The 21,639-nt window shown below is 32.4% G+C and overlaps 1 protein-coding gene across 1 annotated transcript; it reads right to left on the bottom strand.

Moving 5' to 3' along the window:
• Positions 1-224: 224 nt before the first annotated feature.
• On the bottom strand, positions 225-4,528 carry LOC110639492 (receptor-like kinase TMK3). Its single transcript, XM_021790474.2, has 2 exons — positions 1,634-4,528; positions 225-970 (listed from the first exon to the last, which is right to left on the bottom strand). Exons 1-2 carry the CDS (start codon positions 3,990-3,992, stop codon positions 462-464), a joined length of 2,868 nt encoding a protein of 955 aa, XP_021646166.1. The 5' UTR covers positions 3,993-4,528; the 3' UTR covers positions 225-461.
• Positions 4,529-21,639: the final 17,111 nt, after the last annotated feature.

Here is a 21,639-nt window from a genome sequence, read left to right as displayed (position 1 = left end):
CAGTGGAAAACAGACCCACCATTTGGTCCTATGATGTTTGGCAAGTTCTATGGTATCCTTTTGGGTCAGGCATTGGCAATGGCCACTGGGAGTGGATTGATATTGGAATCAATATCTCATTGAGAAGAGTCAAATGCGCACACTGAACTCATCTAAAGCTCAAATGAGAACTCAATTCAGCAACAATGGCAGACTGCAATAACCTCTATGGAAGGACAAGGAAATAATCAAACAAGAAGTTTGCATTTATCATTGTTCTCTATCTACGTCACCAATAGCAATCTCACAACTAAAAATTCAAAGCCTACATGAATGCTCTGAAATGTTTGGAATGCACAATCCACCATATTATGCATTGACAGTACAGCATATTGACATTAAATTCAGAAACAAAAACAACAGAACATACTACCTACCAAAAGAACACCCGATAAAGAAAGGCAGTGAAAAAAAAACCTCTTTTACCGACCATCTGCGGAAGTGAAAGACTCTGCAAAGCCTGTTGGCCTTGCTGGGATACTACTCTTGCTGTCTTCTAGGTCCACATAACTGAAATCTTTCCCTTCTGCTTCCTGCCAGCCCTTCACCATCTGGTTAAGTGGTAGGCTATAATCAATACCGCAATATTCTTCTATATCATCGTCCAATGGTTTCCATTTTTCAACAAGAGGGGCTAGTACATTCACTGCATGGCTCATATCCGGCCTTTGGCTGGGCTCTCTTGCTGTGCAGTGCCCAGCAAGTTCAGCAATGATGGAAATACTCTCAAATGTTTCATCTTTGACATCAAGGGCAGGGTCAATGGCAGCCCTAAGTTTCTGCTTATCTGATTTGATGTGCCAGAACCATGCAGCCAGGTATTGACTTTCCTCTGGTCTGTCCTCATCGAGTGCCATCAACCCAGTCAGCAGCTCCATTAACACAACCCCAAAGCTGAAGACATCAACCTTGGTTGTGACTTTTCCCGTCACTACAAAAATTAGCATGAGAAAATCAGTGTCACCAGGATAATGGCATATTTCAAGTAGAATAAAGAAGTTAGAGGTTTATACTAAACTAGCATTGCAGGAAAGAATCTCATTCTGAACAAACAAACTTTTTTGAGAGAGTTGGTTAATGGGTTGGGTGAATTCTTCTAGGATTGTCATTTTCTATAGAATAAATACCAAAATTGCAATTTGTTAATCAAGATTACATGTCTTATCTTGAGCATGAAATTTTCACAGCAATCAAATTTTAAAATTACATCTTCAATTTTTTTAGTTCTTCTGAACTGCCAAAAGTTTTAAGATATGACAAAAACTAAATAAAACTTTTGAATGATTTTGAATAAATAAAAAAAAAAGAAAAAAAAATAAAAAAAAAGAAAAGAAGAAGCAAATTTCCAATTACTTCAATCCCAAAATCATGACCTCAACTAGAATAATTCTCATGAAGCAGTTTGCTTATCACATTATATATTTGATCCCCATAAACCTGCATGGATTCAACTATACTGATAATTACCATTCAGCTACAAATTAAAAGTCATTAGAGATTTCAGGAGGAAAGAGTTAAGAGTTTTTCATAAAATGTATATCACTATCAGATTGTAACTGCGGCAGATCCAGAGAATGCAGAATAATATTCTTACCAGCATATTCTGGTGCCAAGTATCCAAAAGTCCCAGCAAGCCTGGTCACCATAGATTTCTCCCCTTCAGGAGCAAGTTTCACCAATCCAAAATCTGAAACTTTTGCCCTGAAATCATCACCAAGTAAGATATTTGATGATTTAAGATCTCTATGTATGAAGCTTCTGTGAGCTAGATTATGAAGATATTCCATTCCTCTAGCAACATCCAAGGCAATATTTAGTCTCCTCTTCCAAGAAAGAGGCTCCAATTTCAGGCTCTTCCAGTGGAAAAGATGCTTACTGAGAGCTCCTTGAGGCATATACTCATAAACAAGGATTCTCTCATTGCCTGCAATTGAATAACCCAAAAGTGATACTAAATGACGATGTCGGACCTTTGAAAGAACAGCAATCTCAGCCTGAAATTCATCCAAGGCTTTGCTGCTAATCACACCAGACTCCATTCTTTTTACTGCTATTTTTGTCCCATCATCCAATTCCCCTTTATAAACCACTCCAAAGCCACCACGGCCAAGCTCATTCTCCGGGCAAAAATTCTTTGTCACGTTTCTAAGAACTTGAATTGATATGACCAGATTTCCTGCTTCGATGACATGAGACTCACCAATACCACTACTATTTCTGCTTGCAGAACCACTCCCTGTTAATGTTGAAGTGCTTCCGTTGGTGTTATTGGCAACAACAATCTTAACCATGTTATCTGAATCAGATGGATCTCTTGGGTGAATGACTAGGGAAGTTGGAGCCTGGGACGTGTCTTTTCTCTTCTTACAATAGTAAATGGATAGAGGAATGATCAGAATAGCAGCAAATGCAACACTTGCAACAGGAGCTACAATTGCAACCAATGTGGAGCCCTTGCTTTTCTGTTTTGCTGGTTCTACAGAATCACCAGGATTAGAATTTATGCCTTTGGTTTGTGATGGGGGTTTAGGTGAATTTGAACTTCCAGAAGAAGGATTGTTATCAGGGGATGGGGCTGGCTTACCACCTGCTAATAGAGGATTGCCATCAATGACTAGCTTCACAGTGGTAGGGAATCTTGGAAATGGAGGGGAAATGTTGTTGTTACTAAGATCCAAGGTTTCCAAAGAGGTCAAGGAAGTCCAATTTGTTGGAACTGGACCACTAAGATTGTTGCCCCCAAGTTTAATTTGCTGAAGAGAACCTAGTTTTGCAACTGAAGGACTCAAGGTACCACTAAGATTATATTTAGGCAAAGCAATGGAATGCACCTTATTGGAATCACAAGTCACCCCCATCCATACTGAACATGGATCATTACCAGTCCATGAAGAAACAAGTCTAGGAGGAAAATTCAACCCATCAAGGAAATCTAAAAGTGCCATAACTTCTGGGGCACAAGGAACCCCTGCAGTGGATTGACAAAAGGAATTTGAAGTACAAGACGCCTTAGCTGCCTTAAACTCAGGAATTGGGCCCATTAGCTGATTATTGTTCAAATCTAAATGCTCTAGTGGCATATTTTTCAAGCTATCAGGAATTAATCCAACAAGTCTATTACTATTCAGATTGAGATCCTTCAAATGAGTCAGATTACCAATGCTCTTTGGAATTTTACCTGTGAACTGATTCCCATGAAGCCACAGAACACTTACCGATTCCATAGTTGCCACCACATCAATTGTACCACTCAAGCCACCGCCTTTTTGATCATTTAGCCATAGATTCTGTAGAGGCAAAACACCGAAGCTCAGCGGAATTTCTCCTGATAAATTATTGCCTGAGAGTTTCAGGTTCCGCAGAGAGAACAAGCTCCCTAGAAAATCAGGCAGTGGACCAGCCAAATTACAATTCATACAAGAAAGATTGGTCAATTGTGAAGAAACATTCAGGTCCATGGGGAATGTCCACCCAGTGGCATTGAAAGGGTTGTTATCCAATGCCAAGAATTGCAAACTCTCTAAACCTACAAAGAAGTCAGATGGGACAGAATCGAACTGATTGTAATCCAAATAAGCATACTGCAGTTTCGATAAACCACTGAAGGATGGTAAAGGCCCAGAAAATTGGTTCCTCTGGAGGCCTAAGTTATTGAGCATGATGAGCTGGTTGAGGTTCTGAGGCAAAGAGCCCTTCAAACTCATATTTTGTACCTGAATTTGAGAGACCCTTGAACCAACACATTGAACATGCTTCCAGGATTGGCCACATGGGTCATCACCAGTCGCAGGCCACTCCAAGAGCTCTGGGTTCTCTAACCCATCTCTGAATGCTTTGAGAATAGTCCAGTCGTTGGGATCTGTATCACTGTAAACCACAGAAACAAGACAAAGCAGTACTAAAACAAGCTTTATGTAGTTGTTTCTCATGGTAGCAGATCTGCAGAGTTGCATTTTGCTTCATCAAGAACCATACTAACCAGGCAAAAAAGAGAATAATAGCTTCATTTTAGCATCACTGGCTGGTTCTTGAAACACCCATTTCAAATCTTGCATGGAAGTGACCAAAAACAAAGAAAAAACTCAAAATTTAGACAGCATGGAGCCTTGCACACACACACTGGAGTAATTCCTTCACAGTGGTGAGCAATGACTGAAAAAGAAAGAAAAAGGAAAGAGATTGAAACTTGAAAGGCAAAGAGAGAACAGTAAAGTTGGATCTTTGAAGAATGAAGAGAAACTGAAGAAGAGGAAGAAAATGTAGGAAATTGAGGACAAAAATTCAGAAGAGATAGAAATGGCAAATGATCCGTACCCTTACAATATCATTCTGGAAAGTAGTTAGCCACACCACACATGGCACTTACAAGAGCAGGCTCTTAACATCATCAATGTCCGTGAAGGGTATTTTTGTCTTTCAGAGATTAGAGACAACCATTAGCAAAAGCTAAAGCTAGAGCCCAGATTTGATTTTCCACATGGAGACAGACATTATTAATTAGTTTTCTGATGTTAACATCAAAAAATAAATATTAATTAATTATGTATTAATCTTATGGTTTTTATTCTATATAGTTTGCAAGAGATGCATTGTCCATTGACACCCACTAGTGGTTGCCCTCTAGGCTTTGGTGACTAAATTTGGCCTCATATAAAGTTTTGGTTAATTTTTTTAGTTGCATGAAACTCATTACATAGAGAGAGAGAGATTCATGAAACTCATTTTTAGTTTTAATTTTAATGCCATTAATTTGGTCTAATTTCCCATTTTAATCATTTAAATGACAAGTCCTTCAGTTGTTTTTAGTGAACAACTATATTTATTACATAGTTTATGTGTTTATTGTTGAAAATGGTTGAAATAAACGTGTTTTTATTTTGTTTTCTCTTTTCAAATAGTAATTAATATTACCACACTTTATTACAAAATTAAAAAATTATAAAAAAAATACTTAGCCATATTTCTCTTTCTTTTTTTTCTTTTATGGGTTTTTTTATGATCGTCAATAAATATTTTCACTAATAGTTATTTTTTTATATATTTTTTACATTTATTTTATTTTTTTTCTTAATAATTTTCATATTGATATTCTTTTATAATAAATTTATATTTATCGGCTATTCATTTGAGTTTTTATCTTCTCATTTGGGAGGATTTATCATCTCCTCTTATGTAAAAATATGATATTTTTTTACGAAGATTTATTATTTTCTCTGTTGTGAGATTTATTTTTTAGGTATTCTGCTTTATTATTTAGATAAAAGTACAATGATAATAAATATATTTTTTCATAAGTATATCAAAAATTGATATTTTTAAATTATATTGATAAAAAAATCATAGAATAAAATAATGATAGATCATCGTTAAGTGGAGCATGTTTTCCATTGAATGACCAGCTCAAATGCTTTGTCAACACACTCGATACTTTTAAACCAAGATAATGCTATTATATTTTATATAAGTTATTTATTTTCAATTTTTTTATATAAAATTATAATAGTATAAACTTTTATAATTTAAATTTATATTTTATTTTTATTTAATGAAATCTCTATATTTTATTTAAAAAAATATTATTGTGTGTTCTCAAAATATATATTTTTTCTTTTATAAAATATGAGACTTACTAGTCTTTAATTTAAAAAATAATTATAATTATATGTCTATAGAAAATACTATTCCTTAATGCTTTGAATGAAAAATAATATTCTCACCATTTGTGGTTAGTCTCATTTGTTAATACACATAATTTACATAAAAATATTGAAAATAAGAATCAAAATAAATAAAGCAATTATATGGAAGGCTAATAAAAAATTAAAAATTAAAAATTAAAAAAAATTTAAAAAAAATTTAAAAGATATATTAAAAAAAAAAAAGTAAAAGTTAAAGGTGAGAGCATGAGAGTGTTTTTGCGATAATGGATGAAGATAAGATTTTTGCGTCTTAACGTAAAAGAAAAACAGATAAGATACCAATGGCAGTATCGTAAATGGACGATGTGAGCACGTGGCATGCGATGCTGTGGTGGACGATGACCCCGCGCTACACGTCCACGCAATATATCTCAATCTATTTAGTTAAAATTACCTAAATATCCTTACTTTTCTTCTTTTACAAAGAATATCCTCCCGCTCTTTTCCTTGGAAAAAAATGTTGAAATAGATAATAAATGATTTTTTTATTCAAAAGAAATATCTATTTTTTACCCCAAAAAAATAAAATTAAAATCAATAATAAATAAAATTTGCATTTTTACTGATTATACTAATAAATAATAAATATTTAATTTATTTATATAATTTTTATTTTTGATAAAATGTATAATTTTTTTATTTATTATAAATTTAGATGCATATAAAAATAAATATAATAATTATTAAATTAAATATTTATATCAAAATATAATATATATATATATATATATAAATATTTAATTTAATAATTAATAAATTTATTATTACATAATTTTAGTATTTTTAGTATTTCGAGGGAATTTTTTATCATTAAATTAAAACATCAATTCATTAGCATAATTATACTTGTTTAGTGTAAATAATTAATTTTTTTTATTCTTTAATAATAATAAATATATTTATAAAATTAAATTAATATTTAAATAGAAATTTCTCCTTTTTTATAAAAAAAAAAAAGAAATCTTTAATAAGTGTATTTTAATATGAAACTCTTAACAAACAAATCGGATGAGGCCAAATCCTATAAAATTCTATCAATTAGAAGAAAAAAATAATAATTACAATTATTAATGGAAATTTTATTTCAATATCAATCAATGCCATGAACACCCCTAATTAATGGTAGTTGATTCATAATTTTGAATGCATTGCATGTAAACAATGACAATGACATGTTATCAAGGGAAATATTAATTAAATGGCTTGCATATAATATAGAAAAATGAATAAAAAAAGATGGATGATGAGACTAAGAGCACTTGTGTTAAAAGAAAATTTTATTTATTTAATTAATTAAACAAGTGGTAAGAGATAAGGAAATGTTTTAGATTCTTTGTCGGTGGAAAACATTGAATTAATTGAATGGTGCAATGACTTGTGTCCTTCAAAAATTAGGTAATTTAAGTTGAAATTAAAATGGTCCTAGCATCTAGGGTGTGCAAACGGTCAGTTCGGTTCTGAACCGAACCGAACAGATAAAATTGAAAATTGAAAATAAAAAATTTTAAAAATCGAACCAAACCGATTGATAAGAGAAAACTGAATTGAATCGAACCGATAAATATCGGTTCGATTCGGTTTTAAACCGATCAAATCGAAATTTATAAAATTTCATATTTTTAACATTAAATTTAAATAATAAAAACATAAAAACAAAAAAAAAATTAAAAATCAAAACTCAAAAATCTTAAGGTTCGGTTCGATTTTCTTTGATTTCGGTTCAATTCAATTCGATTCGATTCAATTCGGTTTGATTTTTTTTATTTCCTATATATATTAATAATTTCGGTTCGGTTCGATTTTTTAAATTTTTTTATGAAAATAACCGAACGGAATCGATTAACCGAAATTATCAAAATTATAAACCAAACTGAACCGATTGAATTTTAAAACCGAACTGATTGAACCGAATTCAATCGGTTCAGTTCGATTTTTCAGTTTAAACCGAAAACTGCTCTCCACTACTAGCATCCATCCAAATCAATCTTTTCAACCAAATATAAACTTATATCATATAAGTCCATAAGTCAAGCTTTATATTATTTTTCTTTTTTTATTATTATCTAATTTGATAGGTTGTTTTGATATTGACATGTATTAATTAAATTTCAAGTGCAATTGCAAAGATTATTTGTCAAAAATTAAAAAAAAATGTTATTTTTCTTTATTTTTTTTAAATAATGGTATGTTGAATAATACTTAAAATTGATTTTTTAGAAAAATATTCTTTTTTATATATAATTGGAAAAATTAATTTAAATTTTTTATTTTATTAATTTATTATTACAAGTAGACACAGGAAGTGAAATCTTATGCCTTAAATCAGCTTAATATTACTATTTTATAGGTAAATGTAGGAGAGGAATATATGAATAAAATAAAATTTTTAACTTTTAAGAGAGTGATTGAAAATTTAATAAGAGAATTGATTTTAATAATGGTTTAAATAACAATACTAAATAAATTTTATATTTGCTAAATTAGTTTTGTATTAATTTTTTTAAGATTCTTTGAATATTACTTTATTCCAATAGTTTTTCTAAATAAAATTAATATATTTATCATATATTATGAATTATTTAGAATTGATGTTGGGAGATACTAAAAAATATGAGATTATTCAAAAATTGGATGTCATTTTTATTTTTATTTTTTTATATTAATGGATTGTTTTATCTCACCAATTTCCTTCATGTGTTTGTCCCTATCTTTTCACTCTCAATGTGTTGGTGCCTAAGATTATTCATTGCACTAATATGGGTAAACAAAAATAACTCATTTTCATCTATTATTAACACTTGATTAATGTGATCAAATTTAGGTGTTTGGTAGCCTAGTAAAATATTTTTTTTTAATTGAAAATTTTAAATAGATTTTCCAACTTCCCTATAAAATAAATTATAATGGTTTGAGAAACTCTCCATTAAATTAAACTTATTTTCAATGTATAATTAACAAAATCTAACTATAGTTTCATAATCCTAGGAACTCTGATATTATAACTACTAAAATAATGCTAAGCAAATAATGAATAACCAAATAACAAGTAATTGACGATTCAAATAATCATAGAATATTTAGACACTTGGGTAGAAAGATGTTCGCCTAACCACACTCATGATACTCTCGAATCACTTTATAAGCATAAGAATCTCGAAATATTCACTGTAATCAAAATCAAGTTCCATCTATACGAGGATTAAACTATCAAACTATAATCATAATCCTACTCAATCATAGATTCCTAATCCTAATAGGAATCTACATAAAAGCTTATATTAGGCCATTAGATTCAATACTTGAACCTGGCATCCGTAACCCATAGAAGAGCTAGCATCGGGCTCCATCCAATCAAATAAAAGTAACTTAATTAGCTTTATTTAATAATTGAAATATTGTTTCACATTGGTTTGAGATAAAGTATTTCTGTTGTATATAAAATTTAGGTAATTTTTTTTCCTTAAACTAGCTTTTCGAGTGAAATTAGATTCGAATTATTTTCTCTATATAATATCAGAACTTACCCTGCTTCATTGTTGAGCCACTCATAGGTGTATTTACTTACAAATTTCAGATTTTAAATATTTATACTTAGGCGTGAAGGGTGTATAGTCTCACATTAGTTTAAAATAAGATAATTGTGTTGTATATAAAATTTTGACAAACTTTTTCTCTTTGAATTAATTTTTGAGATATAATTAAATTCGGTATAATTTTTTCTACATGCAGACATATTATTTACTTGATAAATTCATATTTAGTCTTTGTATCACCGATTTATTTATCAGAAAATATATATATACATTCAAATGATGCAAATTGGCTGTATTGAATCAATCATAGTTCATAGGCCTTTGGATATCATATACCAACAATGGACGGAGACATGTATTTGTTACTATATATATATTTTTTTGTTTTATTTTTTATGCAAAAATTGTTAATGTTCAATTATTATTCTTCTGAAGGTGCAGGCGAGGTGTGGCGGTGGAAAGGCAGCTTTTGATTGGGGCTTCAAAGCAATAGACAAAAGTGGGGTCTCATATCCTATGCTGAGTCTTTTGTTTGTAGACCAAAGGGTCAAAAAGTGTGTGCCCCACCCTCTTTTTTCTTTTGCTTTTCCTCTAAAATATATATTTTTTCTTTAATTTATTCCACTACTTGAATCTGTATTATTATCTAAATCCTCAGAATGATGTTATGATTATAATATAATACATAATTTAATCACCAATATGTATAAATTATGTTGTTATTCTTTCCCAACAATGGGTGGGTTGGTGATAAAATTACCCTTGTTTATCACTTTTTTTTAACATACAATACAACCCATTTAAGCTTCTTCATAAACTAATATTGGGTATTGGGAAAAATTATTATTTGTTTTTATATTTTAATGAAATTAAATTTTTATTTAAAAATATATTATTTAATTTTATACTATATTTTATTTATTTTTTAGTTCTTGTAAATTATTTTAAACATTAATTTAAATTTATTCAGTCCTATAATTCAAAAAGTATAATTATAGAATTCCTATATAGAAGCTTTGAATTATTTAGTTTTCGTAACAGTGCCTGCATTTACTAAAATTTGATTTAATTTAGGAAAAATCTTAAGTAAATTATAGTGTATAAATTATTTTATACACTCAATAAATTAAAAATTAAAAAAATTATATTTTACAATGAAACTCACTATGTCTTTAGTCATATTTCAATCATTAATTAGGTTGATGTATACATTCGGGTATAGATAAAAATTAATCTTAAGCTAGACGAGGAATGAAAGAGTAAATAAAATAAAATATAAAAATTAAATAATATCTTTTTAAAATATAATATTAAATAATTAATTTTATTAAAAGGGAATATTGAATTAATTGTAATTTTTTATTTGATAGCATATGGCATCTCCCCATTGTTAATAGCGCATGATATGGCATCTAAATCTCAAATTCTAATTTTTAATTCATTCACATTGATGAATTCAATAGCAAAAGATTAAAAATTCCAACCTCAGAATGGAGAGTTGAATTTATAAAAATAAACAAAATTGATAAACACAATTTCATGAAGTAAGTTCACAAATCACAAAATTTTGCACATAATCTCATTTTTCTCAATAAAGATATGAAGAATTTAATGATCATTATATGTGCTTAATTTTACTCGCAATCTCTCAATTTATAAGGCTATTTTAGTATCATTCAATTTCAATTTAATTTTACTCAAAATTCTTCTAATCAAATTTTGTTGGAAGTTTCTGTCAAAAGCTTAGTTGAAAAATATCATGTTAGCATTTTAACAATAAAAGTGTTCTCTTTTATCACTAGCAGTAGAATTTAATCAGAGAAAGAAAATGATAAGAGATGAAGAAAGAAAAAGTGTTAATGTTAGGTGTGATAGAAAATATATTTTTAATTGTTGAAATATAAATATGGTATTTTCAGCTAAATTTTGAAGCTCCTAACAGAATCTGACTATAATAATTTTAAGTAATATCAAATTGAAATTTGATTTTTATTATACAAATTGAAGTTAAAAAACGACACTGAAATAACCTTATAATTTAAGGGAAGATTGAATTAGATTATGCCAAATCTTTACTTCTAAAATTCTTGTTTGTAGCTTATATACATATATAAAAGAAACAAAGTGTTTATGGGGTGACCTCCTTTTAACTTTTTTCAAGGGTAAGTCTCCTTTTAAGGGTTAGTTGAATGGAAAGTCCTTAGAAAACATATTCCTGGGATGAAGGGGAATTCCAGTTTTTGTCTGTAAAAGGAGAAGAGGCTATAAAAATAAGGAGCATTTGAGATCAAATAATGGAAGGGTGGGTGATATTGCAATCAAAAGCAACCGAAAGCAAGTACAGTCAAGTCAAGCCCTCAGCATCAATTTCTTGCATGTCCCCATTAATTTTCCGCTAATCATGCCAATTATTTTCCCCTAATTGGGGATCCAGTTTTATTTTTTACCTAATTGACGTTTGTGTTCATGTTTCCAAAATTGATGTTTTAGTTTAGTCAATGGCATGTAAGATTAACGATGGTCAGAGGGTTTTTTTTTTTTTTTTTTTTAGCATTGTTATTATCATTTTTTTTAACTCTACAGTCTACAGTATATTGAAATCGTCTTTAAAATTATGAGGCTTAAAATTTAAATTAAAATAGAAAAAAATATAAAAAATAAAATTAATTTTATTTTCAAGATTGAGAGGTTTTAAATTTAAATTTTAATTAAAATTAATTAAAAAAAATCATAATAAATATTTTATAATACTAAAATCATAATTTTTTTTTATTTTTTTCATTTAATACATATTAAAAAAAAAAATTCTCCATCAATCAAGATGTGTGCTTATTGGAAAACTATCACCCATCAAATTTTTATTAATTGCTTTTTCTTCTTTTTCTAAATGATTATAAGTAAATCATAATAGAAAGCACCTTTTAATTTTAATTTTAATTATGATAAGGCAAACTTGATAGAGTTTGAAGGACTACACATCCACAATGTAAGTTGAAGGTGGGACATATGAGAACTTAAAAAAAGTGACAAGATTCTTCTCAAATTGAGAGCAACGATTCTCCTTCTAGGCTCATTTTCCATTATTCATTACATAATATATGATCTGGATAGATACGAGAGTTCCAATAAGTTTTCTTTTTTAAATAAAAATTTATGTTTCGATTTATTTTATGATAAGAATGAAGAGATACACGTTACACCATGATTTAGTCAATTACTCATAATTGGCTATATTAATAATATTTAAAAACTAAATACATCCTCTGAAAAGATTATCCTCATCGTACAAAATATATTGATTAGCCTAACTTATACCTTATTTAGATAAGTAGAAATGGGAGAGAAAGGAAAATAACAGAAGGAAAATAAAGTTGACAATATGTTTTCCCTTGCTTAGAAAGAAGAAAGAAAATAAGAAAGGAAAAGGAAAATTTGTCTTATTTTCCTCTAATTATTTTCTCTCTAATTTAGAGAGAAAATAAAAAATTAAAGAGTTAAAATTGCTCATTTTGTTATTTTTTATTTTCCATCATCTATTTTTTTTACTTATCCAAACACAAGAAGATAAACACAAGAAGATAAAATAAGTAATGAAAAATAAGAAAAGATTTACTTCTTTTATTTTTCTTCCTCTCTAATTATTTATCCAAACATAGTGTTAAAAGAACAAAAAATATGAGAAAAGATTCATAATACTACATCTATTATCTATTAAGCTATTTATTTTTCCCATAATTTTATTAAGGTATGTCTCTATCTTGTACGTATTTTCTGTTAAAATAAAAAAGTAAAATTGTGTTCATATATAGTAGTATAGTATAGTATTATAAAATTTTTCCCAATAAAAATTTAAGTAACTCCTCCAACTTTATGGCCCAAAATAATTGTATCCAGCTACTGAATACGTACGTATCACTCATAGACTCAGGTCCAAGTTGTAATTTACCCAATCTGTCACGACCCAACCTATGGGCCGGACCGGCACTAGGACCTGGGCCAGCCTAAAGCCCCCGAGGCCCGTAGTAAGCCTTAACTATTCATTTACCCAACTCTAAGGCCCATTTGGGCCCAATTTCAAGAAAACAAACGGACAGAGTCCGGCCATAAAATGGACTTACCAACGGGGAGTTTTCGACTCACCCGACCTGTAAACACAATATATAGTCAATTGGGGAGCTCAGCTCACCCTCCACATACTCATCAACATAATAATAAATGGGAGCTCAGCTCCCTCATCCAATCCATCAAAACAGACATAGAATATTAAGTTTACAGGTCCATCATGATAATAATATTACAGACCATAATCAAATAAATACTTCTAACACATGCGGAAATTCTAGGAGTAATTAAAATTACACAAATATTAATAAACAACCTACGAAGGAGAAAAGCAGGTTAACCCAGAACAAAATATCCTCCTGTGGCCTGTAAAAATTTTTGAACAGGAGTGAGCGTTCGACTCAGAGAGTAAAATATCAATTTTAACCATAATCTCTATAACTATCTAAAACTAATGCACCCTGTAGAGTGAAATGCAACATCCACATCATTTTCACATCATAACATCAAAAAGGTAATTTGGAGCACTCACGCACCCTGTAACATCAATCATAATATATGGGAGCTGATCCTATACGACTCTCTTAAATCCAACACAGTGCGTGAAGAACTCATTTCGGACTTCCACTTAAATACCAAATCGGGGTCCCAGCGAAGAACTCAAGCCGTGTCTACCCCGAAGGACCGGGTCCCAGCGAAGAACTCAAGCCGTGTCTACCTGTCCTATCCATAGTCCACACCACATCACACGCACGCCAACGCACGCACACTGCTCCAAATTACCACAACAACATACATGGCACTTTAACATTTATCAATGCATCAAAAATCGTGCCTAGAGTTTAACTACATAAATATATGCATATAAGTGATGCATGGGCATGCTGAACATATAATAATATCGAAATTACAATTAAAATTAATATTCTACTCACAGACTTGACGATAATTACTGTGGCGGCTGGGCGGAGGAAGAAGGCTGTCCCGGCTCACCTGACAATCATATTACATTTATTTAATACAATCTGACTCAACACAAACAAAGAAAAGACCAATTACGTCCTAAGTCGTGCCGAAAATCCGGCAGAGTCCCCCCTATACCTAGGACCTACCCAACCTGCAAAAGGGCTAAAAACGCACTTCTATATTCACAATCCATATATCAACAGTTCAATCATATCACACAGCCCCTCCTGAGCCCATCAAATCAGTCATCCATCACAATATGTAAAATTTCAATTTAGTCCTTATTATTGATCATTTTTGCAAAAACTGCCCAAACAAGCTCTAAAAATTATAAAACTTTGCCCCGCGGTCCTTAGCAATATTACTAAGCTATTGCAAAAAGAATCGTAATTTTCTAAGCTACCACGAATATTTTATGGATTTTTAATCCTATTTAAGCACTAGAAAATTACGAAAAAGCAAGGTTCGGGTTTACCTTTGCCGATTCTGACTTCGGGAACGCGCTCGGGACGTCTGACAATGGGGGGCTAGCCAAAACCTCGATCCAATTCGGGGACTTTTCCAGAACGGTCCATTCGCCCGAAATTTGCGAGACCAGTCAACTGTCGAATTTCCGCGAATCGAGGATACCTACACGAAGCCCATAACACGGGGGTTAGTACATAAATTTTTCAGAATTTTCTAAGCTCATTAAATGCTCGAAAAAATACTGCGAAGTTCCGTGGGACCCATCGAAAAACGGTGTCGGAAAAATTCGAAATTTATGTCGTTGCAAAGCTCTCGACGAATGGGGCGTGCTAGTGGCCTCGGTTTTCTCGTGAGATTCACGGTTTTCGAGAAATCTAGCCCAAAAGTCGAAATGGGCTAAAATCTTACCGAGCAAAAATTGGACAATCCGCTCGATGGATTTCGGCGTTCTTGGTGTCTATGGAAAGCTCTCGCCGAGTAGATGATTTTGGACACAAGACCCGGTCCAATCGGTGGCCGGATCGGCCGGATTTGGCCGAGGAAGCTGAAGCGGCGCGCGCGCGCGCAGGGGGCGTTTCGCGCGCTTCCATTGCTCAGCGCACTACCGGGCTGGTCAGCGGCCGGCGGCTGGGGGTGGAGAGGAGAGAGAAACGAGAGAGAGAAGAGGGGAGGGACGACGCGCGCGGGAGGAAGAAAAAGAGAAGAGACCGGTCCGATTCGACCGGTCCGATCCGGTCCGGTTCGATTCGGCCGGTTCGATTCGAAATACAAAATTTTAAATTTTTACTCTGCCTCGGGACCGAAAACGAGGTCCAAAAATTCCGAAAAAATTCCATAAAACTCAGAAAAATACATAGACTCCAAATATATTTTTAGTTTTGCCACGTGGTCTTTAAATTAATTTTTAAAAATCATCAAAGTTTATATTTTTGGAAAATCGAACCCGATTCTTAAAATCCGAAAAATCTCAAAAAAAATTCCTAAAATTTAAATAAAATTAAAATACCAAAATACTCATAAAAATTAAAATTTCGGGGTGTTACACAATCCTTCTGCTATTTTTAGAGGTATAACTTAAGGTTTTGGCCTCTACTAAAAAATTGAGATGAAGAATATAATGGGTACATGCTTAAACCATCTGGAGACAAAATACTGGCATGGTGACACCAAGGAACTGCAAAATTGGGAACATTTCTGGTTGTATGATTGGCATGATTTAGTATATCATGTGCATATGCATATGCCTTCAATATTAAGACCCATTTGTGATCATAATTTCAACTTGAAGACAAAATTCTATTAATTATAGGACTCCCTCTCTTCCTTTTTCCTTGCTTCCTACCCCAATAACACATGCACACTGATTTTCAAGTCTTTTTTCTATTTGTCCTACTTCACTTCTTAAGCACGTCATACAATAATTAAATAAATTATTTTTATAAAAATATATTAATAATTAATTAAATTAATTTTTTTATCTCACCTAATTACTTAATAAAAATAAAGAATAAAATTAAAAAAAATAATTAATATTCATATGATCTTTTAAATATGACATATAAAATTAAAGATAGGAGGTAATCGTTAATTCTTTGCCTTCCTGCTATTTCATAATTCTTACATTTTTCATAGTCTTTATGTTGGGAGTTGAAACCTCTCATTTCATTAAAAATAAGAGGAAGGAAGATTCAAGTTTGGTGATTAAATGGGAGATTCTTTTTTTTTTCATGATTTTTCAGAGCCATGCACATTGAAATTGTTTTAATTCCTCTTCTTTAATTAGCCAATAATTATTTTACTTCTTGTTAATTATTGATGGATGTATTAATTAATTTCAAAATTTTCATATTTAAATCGTTGATACATATATTGACTTTCTCAATTTATATGTTAGAAGTGTGAAATGAAGAAAAGAGGTGAATATAGATGAATTGGGGCTTCCATCCATCTACTCCTAAGCAGGGGGTGGACGTAGATTAATTGGAGGGTAAACTATATTTTTTTAAATACACTAAAAATATAAGTAAAATTTTAATTTTAAAATTTTTGAGGGCAAAAAGCAATTTTTCAAAAATACACTAAACTTTATGGTCAAAATTTTAATTTCAAAAATTTTTGAGACCTTCTCCCCCTTCCTTGTTGTGGACAATATCGAGTTTGAAAATTAATCGGATGCTATGCAGGTTAAATCAGGTTCAAAAAGAAATGTCATCCCTATTTAAGATAATAACAGTATGAGAAGAATATATAAAGGTTTTTGAAAATATGAATCTTAAAGTAAAATATAAGAAAATGAAAGGTAAAATATTGTCACGACCCAACTTATGGGCCGGACCGGCACTAGGACCTGGGCCAGCCTAAAGCCCCCGATATCCGTAGTAAGCCTAATTATTCTTCAACCCAACTCTAAGGCCCATTTGAGCCTAATTTCAAGAATTCAACAGGACAGGACAGAGTCCGACCATAAAATGGACCATTCAATGGGGAGTTTTTGACTCGCCCGACCTATAAACACAATATATAATAAATCAGGGAGCTCAGCTCACCCTCCACATAATCAAAATGTCATAACTCAAATAGGAGCTCAGCTCCCTCATCCAATTTCATCATGCATACAGTTAATAATTTTACAAGTCCAACATAACTTTTATAATACAGACCCAAAATAAAAATAAGTGCTTCTAACACATGCGGAGTCTAAAATTTAGCTCAATTATATAAAATACATTAAATGCTACTAATGGACCTGCGAAGAAGAATAGCAGGTTAGCCACAATAAATAATCCTCCTGTAGCCTGAAAAAATAGATGAACAGGAGTGAGCGTTCAACTCAGAGAGTAAAATACCAATTTTAATCATAATTTCTATAACTATCTAAAGCTAATGCATCATGTGGAGTGAAATGTAACATCGTCATAATTTTCATATCATAACAGCAAAAAGGCAATTTGGAGCACTCACACACCCAACACTATCAAGCAATACATATATGGGAGCTGATCCCCTGTACAGCCCTCTTAATCCAACCTCTGCCAGCGAGTGCCTCTCAAGCCGAACTTTCGCTTAATAAACCAAATGCGGGGTCCCAGCGAGTGTCTCTCAAGCCGTGTCTACCTCGAAGAACCGGGTACCAGCGAGTGTCTCTCAAGCTGTGTCTACCCGTCCTGTCCATATCCAATACCATACCACACGCACGCCATGCACACACACTGCTCCAAATTACCACAAACAATATCTATGGCACTTCAACAATTATGAATGCAATATAAAATGTGCCTAGTGTTTAACTACATAAATACATATTTATAAGTGATGCGTGGGCATGCTTGAACATATAATAATATTGAAATTATAATTAAAATTAATATTTTACTCACAGACTTAACCGAAGTCACTGTGGATGCTGGGCGGAGGAGGAAGGCTGTCCCGGCTTACTTGACAATTTTATTGTAACTATTTAATATATTTGACGATGCTGGGCGGAGGAGGAAGGCTGTCCCGGCTTACTTGACAATTTTATTGTAACTATTTAATATATTTGACTCAATACAAGTTTAGAAAAGACCAAAGACATCCTAAGTTGTGCTGAAAATCCGGCAGAGTCTCTCCTATACCTATGACTTACCCAACCTGCAAAATGGTTCAAATAACACTTCTAAACTCATCCCATATCTCATCATCATTATATGGCCCCTCTTGGGCCCTCCAAACTAAGCAATAATCACAACATCGGACAACTCAATTGTAAGACTTTAAAACTAATATTTTTCAAAAACTATCCAAACTAACTTTAAAAATTCTATAAACCTGTCCTGCTGTCCTTAACAATATTATAAGGCTATTGCAATAGGAATCGTAATTTTCTTATCATCCATGAATATTTTATAAATTTTATTCTAACCCAGTACAAGGCAAAAATTGAATAATGTAGAGTTCGAGTTTACTTATGCCAAATCTAATAGCTGGAATGAGTCCAGAATGTCTGAAAATTATGGAGTAGCCTATAATCTTGACCCGATTCTGAAATGGTTCCAACAGCTTATCTGCTCGGCCCGAAATTGTAGATCCGAGCGACGATAGAATTTCCACAAAATGAAAGTACATATGCGAAGTCCACAATACCAGGGTTAGAATAAAAAATATATATATATAAAATAATTATTTGAAAATTAGGGATGTTACATTCTTCCACCCTTATAGAAAATTTTTTATGTCTATCTGCCCCTGTCATAGTATGCCAGCTACCATCCTCCTTCTGAGTCTAAACCATCACATCTGACTACTCGTTTACCCTTCTTTTTTTTTTGTTTTTGGTCATCTCTAGTACTCATTATAACTCTACTACTCTCGACTTGATATCTGATAACTTTAATCAACTTTGACGCTTATCTCACTTTTATTACGCCCTAATGTGTCTCTTGGTGACTTCAATCCTCATTCCTTTGTTTCAATAATCTCTGTTCCCCAAAAACATGACTTATGTTCCTTACCCTATAGTATCCTATGAAATGCTTTCCTATAGCACCTATCATATACATCTCGTTCGAAACCTTTACTTGTCCTATGGCCTCAATGGTCTATACTTATAAATCTTCTCACAGCCATGATACTTCAAATTTTCAATCTCTTTTTATCTTACCCAAATCCGAACTTTCACTCTTCTATCCTTTAGCTCTATTTTCTTTTTGAACCTAATTGTCATATCAGAAACTTATACCTTTCCACTATCCCTACCATGTCATCTATACCTCAATGGTACTCAGAATTGATCCTCTAACTACCCTAGCTAGACTTCTACTAGCATTCAAGCTATCTCTCCTACTGCATTTGAACCGCACTCCATCTATATATATATATATATATACATATTCTATGATTTATCGATGCTAACTTTTGTCCTTTTTCTTTTACTTTATTTGGAGTATACTTTAGTCTTAAGCATTAAGAAGCTAAGGATGAACTTAGGGAATAACAGTCATACTTCTCCTGCGTGATCTCTATTCTTACCCTTTTGGGCTACATATTACCCCCTACTACCTTAGGGAGGAGATCTGTAGCAACTCTAATTTTTCATATCCATTTAATTAGCTGAAACTTAAAATACTAGGTATCCAAACTCGTCATTCAATTTAAAGGCTTATATACATCTTGATCTTACATCTTATAATTCCTACATGGAACTTGTACCCTCTCCAGAACACCTGAGCTAACAACTCTCTATCTCACACTACAATCCCATTTGAGATACTACTCCATAAGTCATCATTATCAGTAATAACCTTTGATCCCTTCTAAAAAGATAGGACTATACCCTAACTTACTGTAACAAGGTTACTACATTTACCACCTTGCCAAAACCATGTCAACTTGATGACTCTCTTATCATATCATAGCTCTGTAAATCATCAATTCATAGTTTCAACCTTCTATAGGTAGTAGGGTTGTACTTTACACCTTGCTGATACACACAAGGTATACTGTTCTCACTAAACTCTAAGCAAAATGTCTGTTATACAGCAAAAACCATCCAAAATTCTATACCGAAGACCAGATGGTCTCACTCTATAGATGTCACCTTTACTTTGTAACTAATCTGTAACCTCTGGTCTGATGGCAACTCTTGATGTAACTCTAGCTCATGCTAGGGTAACCGAGTCACTGACTCTAGTTATCACCCAACTGTGACCTTTCAATATTCTAACTCTAGACCCCTAACCAGGAGTTCTCAACTCCTCTGTAGATATAGAACTATGTTCTAGCATAACTGTACCGAAACAGAGGCCATCCGCAAACACCCTCATTATGAAGCACCACGGGGATGCACGCAGCTCTACACAATAATCTCATGTCAGTACTGTAATCTGCAGCTTACAGAGCAGACATTGAGAACATTGCATAGTTACTACGATACGTCCTGACAGACTAGGTCTCCTAATCTCTTATCTCTCTTGAATCTACTGTTATCATAAACTTACTCTGACTGGGTCATCCACTGACGACTGCTAGCAGTGGTATCCTCACCCTTATCTAGTGCAATTATACTATAAAAACTCACCTTTATGTACTCGTGTGTAGCACCAGATAGGCACAACACTTGGACCCATACTGATAGAAACATAGTGTTTCTTGAAGAACGTATTTCCATGGTAGACTTCAACATATCTGCTAACTCTATTTCACATTTCTATGTACTCCACGAAAATCAAGACACTAACTAAGGCACTCTTATATTTCTTGAGATATAACGCAGAATCTAGAAATAAAGAATTACAGAAAAAGACAAAACAGAATCCTATACTCCGCATATAACCTCCTAACAAGACTCTTTTTTACACTCCCAATTACATTATTTTCCATGAATCTAAAGCCTAAGCTTTGATACCACTTTTGTCATGACCCAACCTATGGGCCAGACCAGCACTAGGACCTGGGCCAGCCTAAAGCCCCCGAGGCCCGTAGTAAGCCTAACTATTCTTCAATCCAACTCTAAGGTCCATTTGGGCCCAATTTCAAGAATTCAACCGGACAGGGTCAGACCATAAAATAGACCATTCAACGGGGGGTTTTTGACTCGCCCGACCTGTAAACATAATATATAATAAATTGGGGAGCTCAGCTCACCCTCCACATAATCAAAATGTCATAACTCAAATAGGAGCTCAGCTCTCTCATCCAATCCCATCATGCATACAGTTAATAATTTTACAGGTCCAACATAGCTTTTATAATATAGGTCCAAAATAAAAATAAGTGCTTCTAACACATGTCGAGTCTAAAATTTAACTCAATTGTACAAAATACATTAAATGCTATTAATGGACCTGCGAAGAAGAAGAGCAGGTTAGCCACAACAAATAATCCTCCTGTAGCCT

This window comes from Hevea brasiliensis, chromosome 3 (genome assembly GCF_030052815.1).
Source record: "Hevea brasiliensis isolate MT/VB/25A 57/8 chromosome 3, ASM3005281v1, whole genome shotgun sequence".
Taxonomy (NCBI): Eukaryota; Viridiplantae; Streptophyta; class Magnoliopsida; order Malpighiales; family Euphorbiaceae; genus Hevea; species Hevea brasiliensis.
The sequence above is the reverse complement of the archived record's forward strand: the minus strand, read 5'-3'. Positions and strand labels throughout refer to the sequence as shown.